The sequence below is a fragment of the Hyposmocoma kahamanoa genome, unplaced genomic scaffold (genome assembly GCF_003589595.1).
Source record: "Hyposmocoma kahamanoa isolate Upper Pololo Valley unplaced genomic scaffold, ASM358959v1 86321, whole genome shotgun sequence".
NCBI lineage: Eukaryota > Metazoa > Arthropoda > Insecta > Lepidoptera > Cosmopterigidae > Hyposmocoma > Hyposmocoma kahamanoa.
In genome coordinates, this window is record NW_020654322.1 from 1 (window position 1) to 4,866 (window position 4,866).

Genomic DNA, 4,866 nt, shown 5'->3' on the forward strand with positions numbered 1-4,866 from the left:
GCCCCGCTCTCTAACAACGATTATCAGAATGACGTCATATACCATACTACAATACCGGTATATGCTAACTTGTTAAGTGTAAGTGCACTAAGCATTGGTCTTATCCTAAGAAGTTACCTAAAGAAAACTACCTTGATGCCACTCGCCTCAAAGAATGAACCGTAACCAGGAACCTATGCTGAAATACAGGAAGACAAAAAAGCTCATAAGAACCCAGTCATATCAGCGTTATTTTCCCGAAACTGTTAAATAGTCGCTGATCTTCAGGAAGGAGGTGTTACATGCCTACGCCTCGCGCATGTCGCCGATTGTGCAATTTACCTCAACCTACTTTAATTCTGGAAATTCAACGTGCAACGGCCACGAGTGCTGACAACGTGCAACGTGACCACGCCGCGCATCGCCCGGCGCTTCGGAAATAAAGCACTTTCTGTTCTCACATCGAGCGATTGTCACATAATCATATAATTAAGTTTTAATACATTTGAATTGCAATTGTGAATATTGTATTCCAATTAAATAGCTTATAAAAATTTTTGGTTTTTTTTACATCCTTCGGCTGCAGCTTACGTATTTCACACACACACACGCACACGCACTCGCACTCGCACTCGCACTCGCACTCGCACTCGCACTCGCACTCGCACTCGCACTCGCACTCGCACTCGCACTCGCACTCGCACTCGCACTCGCACGCGCACGCGCACACGCACGCACGGACGCACGCACGCACGCACCCACGCACGCACGCACGCACGCACGCACGCACGCACGCACGCACGCACGCACGCACGCACGCACGCACGCACGCACACACACATACTCCGTAATGATACACACAAACAATTATTTTATAAATAACTTCTTAATTAGGCAATGATATTTTGCTACGGCAAAAAAGTCGTTAAAGACCTATAACAAGCACATAGGAAAGATTAGGTCTGCTAGTTCGTTCCGTGGTTTAGTTGCAGAGTGTCTAGCTCGGATTGCTGGAAGGCGCTGGGTCGAATCCATTCCAAGGCCATTCTCACATTCGGTATTCTCAGCCTAATTGCCGCCATTGTGTTTTTCGCATAATGTACCCAATAACAATGAAACATGAACAACTTTAAGCTTAACTATCTATATGTCTAAATGGCTTTACAATAGCCAAAGTGGTTTTCGAGTTATTAAGACACAAATATTGTATGGAAACGGTAATTAGATCTAATTATCGTAGCCATGGATACTGTAATTAGAAAGTTCAAACATTTTTAAGAAAACAAAAACAAAAATTATAAGGATCCAGTAACAATATAAAAATAACTTAGATTTTCATTTTCTTCACTTTTTGTAATGAATTACACCGATATAAAATATACTTTTTAAACTTTTAAGCCTGTTTAGCGGCAGAAATAATTAAAATGTAAATTATTACACTATCCTTGTAACAGCTGTTATTAATTACAACAAAGAATAATTTTTAATCATTATCACTAACCCGATATTAAGCAACCTACTTTAAATTGATTTCAGAAACTCGTGAATGGCACTTGTATCAGTAGAAATAAACCAAATGTAGCAAAATATACAAATAATGATTCTCATTCTCGTTAGTTTTTCATTTCCTGCTCATACAGTACTTTTGGTACTCCCAAAGCCCTTGTCCTGACATCTCTACTTCGTGTATTACGCGAATCCTACAACCATATTAATTACAGTGCACATCCACCCAGCAACCGACATTTTACTGGTCAATGCGCTTTACTTCAAGAGTGTATGGCGGCATTCGTTCAACCCGCGTGCGACCCGTGGTGGTTGTTTCTACAATCACGGCGCCTGCCGCACCGTCGCGATGATGGAATTATACGCAGAGCTTAACTACGCCTATGTTGACAACTTAAGGGCACATGCTGTTGAGCTTCCTTATGACGTAAGTTTCTGGTTCAATTAAGAAATATTCAACGAAACACTACGAAACACTAGCTTCAAATACTAAGATTTTAATAAAAAATAGTAGACATAACTATTGAGATCTGTCAAGGCCCGTCAAACGTTGGTTTGTTTGAAAAAACAAATATACGCGATTTAGACCCGAAAAAATAATTCCCTTTAATATGTGTAACAGTCGCGAAAACCTAAGAACTCGATAAATTTTAATGTTAAAAAAGTACCATAATAATAAAAACTTTAAGGTTTTATTCTACCTAAGCACTGAGAAAAATTTATCACAGTCCTTTTAAGTAGACTTACAATATACATTCCGTAATAGATAGGCTTTGACTTACAACAAATAGCATATTTAAATAGTATTTACCTCCCGGTTTTTGGCCTTTTTTTAGTCATTGTACCGTAGTCCACGTAAGTAGACTGTGTATCTTCACTAGGCATAGCACTGACTTTTACTACAAAATATTAAAAGTACAGACTCGTCAAGATTTTTATATGTATTGATCATTGAGCTAATTTCAGCATAAAGTTTTAAGACTAATAATGATGAAAACACTTCCATCTAATGTTATTTCTCGACATTAGCAAATTCACTTTCGATGAACTATTTAACACGTGCCAATATGGTTTCCAGGATGGGCGCTATTCAATGCTTATCGTTGTGCCTCAAGATCGCGAAGGGTTGTCCACGTTGATCCGAGACCTTCCGTACGTGAGCATTCCACAAATTGTGGAGCATTTAGAGACCAACGACGTCACGCTGATCATGCCGAGATTCAATGTCGAGTACAGCGATGATTTAGTCACATCCCTTAGGAATGTATGTATTGTGTAACGTGTATGCATGCTATCTTATATTTTTTTATGTCAATGATGTGATTTAGATCTGACGACGTTGCAGTTGAAGTACGTTTAATTATTGTTCCTTGCCTGTGAGGAAATATACTTGGTTGTATGAATGAAAAAAGAGTGCGTCAGGGAGCTCTGCGATGCTTTATAATCATGGTACGAGGTTTAATATTTCAACGATTGCATGAATGAATGAGTTCAGTTATTTATTAGTGAATGACTTTAGTTTTGAATACGGCAGTCGACTTTTATATTGAATAGTAAATGCATTTAGATAAAATGCATTATAATTGAATTGTCAAGTATTGTTATCTTTGGGCGATATTGTTAAAATAGTTTAGGATACAGATCAACAGCAGCATAAAGAAGCCAATACTAATAATAGAAAAATAAGGCAATAGTATGTCTTTCCTTAATTTAAATTAATATACTAATTAATTTCAGATGCGCATCACGTCGTTGTTTTCGTCAAGAGCGAATCTTACCAGCTTTTTTGACGGTGACGCTCCTGTGATCAACAATATCTATCATAAGGTGCCCACTTATTTTTCTATGATCTTAGTTACAACTGTGAACGCTAAGAGAAACTAAGTTTTCGCAGTAATTTTTGAAATAGTTTTTTGTTTCTGAGTATAATGACTAAAAGGTTCTTATTCGCTAAGTCGTCGAGTAATTTTGCATCATTTTGTGAATTTATTTTAATGCTTATTTTTATTCAAATAATGTACATAAATATGTACATGAATATGTACATTATTTGAAGGCTTTTATGATTTAATACTGGAGAGTGTTGGAAAGTTAGGAAAAGGGGAAAAATTAGACGCAGGAGAAAAGCAAGCACGAGGAAAAGACAATAATAATATTCTGAAGAAAATTGGAAGTCGTGGACGAATTGTATTATATTATAGTAGAATAAGAACATGTATGGTAAATAGGTATTCATGGTATTACTACGACCAATCAATATCTAGATTTTGTAGCTTTTCAAATTAAGAATGTGTGAGTTTTGGCTACATCGGTTCTGATCTTAGAGGATGGAAAAATCTGATAGTAATCGAGGCTTAAGGCACTTCATTGTTTTTTTCTTCCGTGTTTATACGGTATAACATACTATAACAGAAACCTCTACTTATAAAAAAAGTTGAAAGAGAGCAGTACAAGGCACACCGGGGATCATTATTTCTGTAAATCGTAAAGAAAACCTTTGTTCTTAGGTACACCTGACAGTGGACGAGGCCGGTACAGTTGCGGCGGCAGCTACAGGCGCTTTGGTGATACCATTAATTCAGAGCGGTGTACAGCTCCGTGTGGATCGTCCTTTCATTTTTTTCATCAGGGATAACCAGCACGGCTTCGTGTTGTTTGAAGGAAAGATTGAAGAACCCACTGCTTATGTCGACAAGAATGGGCTGAGTGGTGAGTCTAATCATCATAATACCTTTTTTTATGGAATATTAACTGGCTAACAGCAAACAGTGCCTATCGTCGTTGCTTGTCATCATTTGTACTGAAATTCGCGGAGTTATAATGGTGAACGCGTCCTACTGAAAGCTTATGAGAGCAAGTGCTCCCTAAAGCTCCTGATTAGGTTGTTATTGTTACTAGATGTTTGTAATATTAAGTTTGCTGTTTCCCAAGAAGTAGTTTGACAAAATAAATTGATTTTAGTGTAACCATACCCTTTATAATAAGATTTTCTTTTTAATCCTTACTCTTTGTCACAGGTCCAGGGGCAAAGAAGAACTCAAGAATTATTTCTAACAAAAGCTTCTAAAACAAAAATGTTGTCTCAATCAGTCTTTGAAATCGTATCATTGTGATATAAGTAGTTACAGTTGGTTTTATTCTATTATACCTATATACATGTATATATATATATATATATATATATACATACATACATACACACACACACACACACACACACACACACACACACACACACACACATATGTGTGTGTGTGTGTGTATATATAAAATTATACCTATTATGTATACTTATACATAATAGGTATAATTAACCATAGTTTTGTATATATTGGTAAATAAATCACTAAACTTAATATTATATATCTATTACCAGGGAAT

The 4,866-nt window shown here is 36.8% G+C and overlaps 1 protein-coding gene across 3 annotated transcripts in view; it reads left to right on the top strand.

The window, feature by feature from the left end:
• The first annotated feature begins 1,678 nt into the window (after positions 1–1,678).
• Positions 1,679–4,866, top strand: part of LOC113234987 (serpin B10-like) — a 7,452-nt gene continuing 4,264 nt past the window's right edge. Inside the window, exons 1-6 of one of the 3 annotated variants that reach the window (XM_026470504.1) lie at positions 1,679–1,912; positions 2,564–2,749; positions 3,223–3,312; positions 3,993–4,194; positions 4,503–4,637; positions 4,676–4,731. In XM_026470504.1, coding sequence (XP_026326289.1) covers positions 1,835–1,912; positions 2,564–2,749; positions 3,223–3,312; positions 3,993–4,194; positions 4,503–4,552 — 606 coding nt within the window. In that variant the 5' untranslated portion in view covers positions 1,679–1,834 and the 3' untranslated portion in view covers positions 4,553–4,637; positions 4,676–4,731. The other 2 variants (XM_026470505.1, XM_026470503.1) reach the window with 2 other exon arrangements.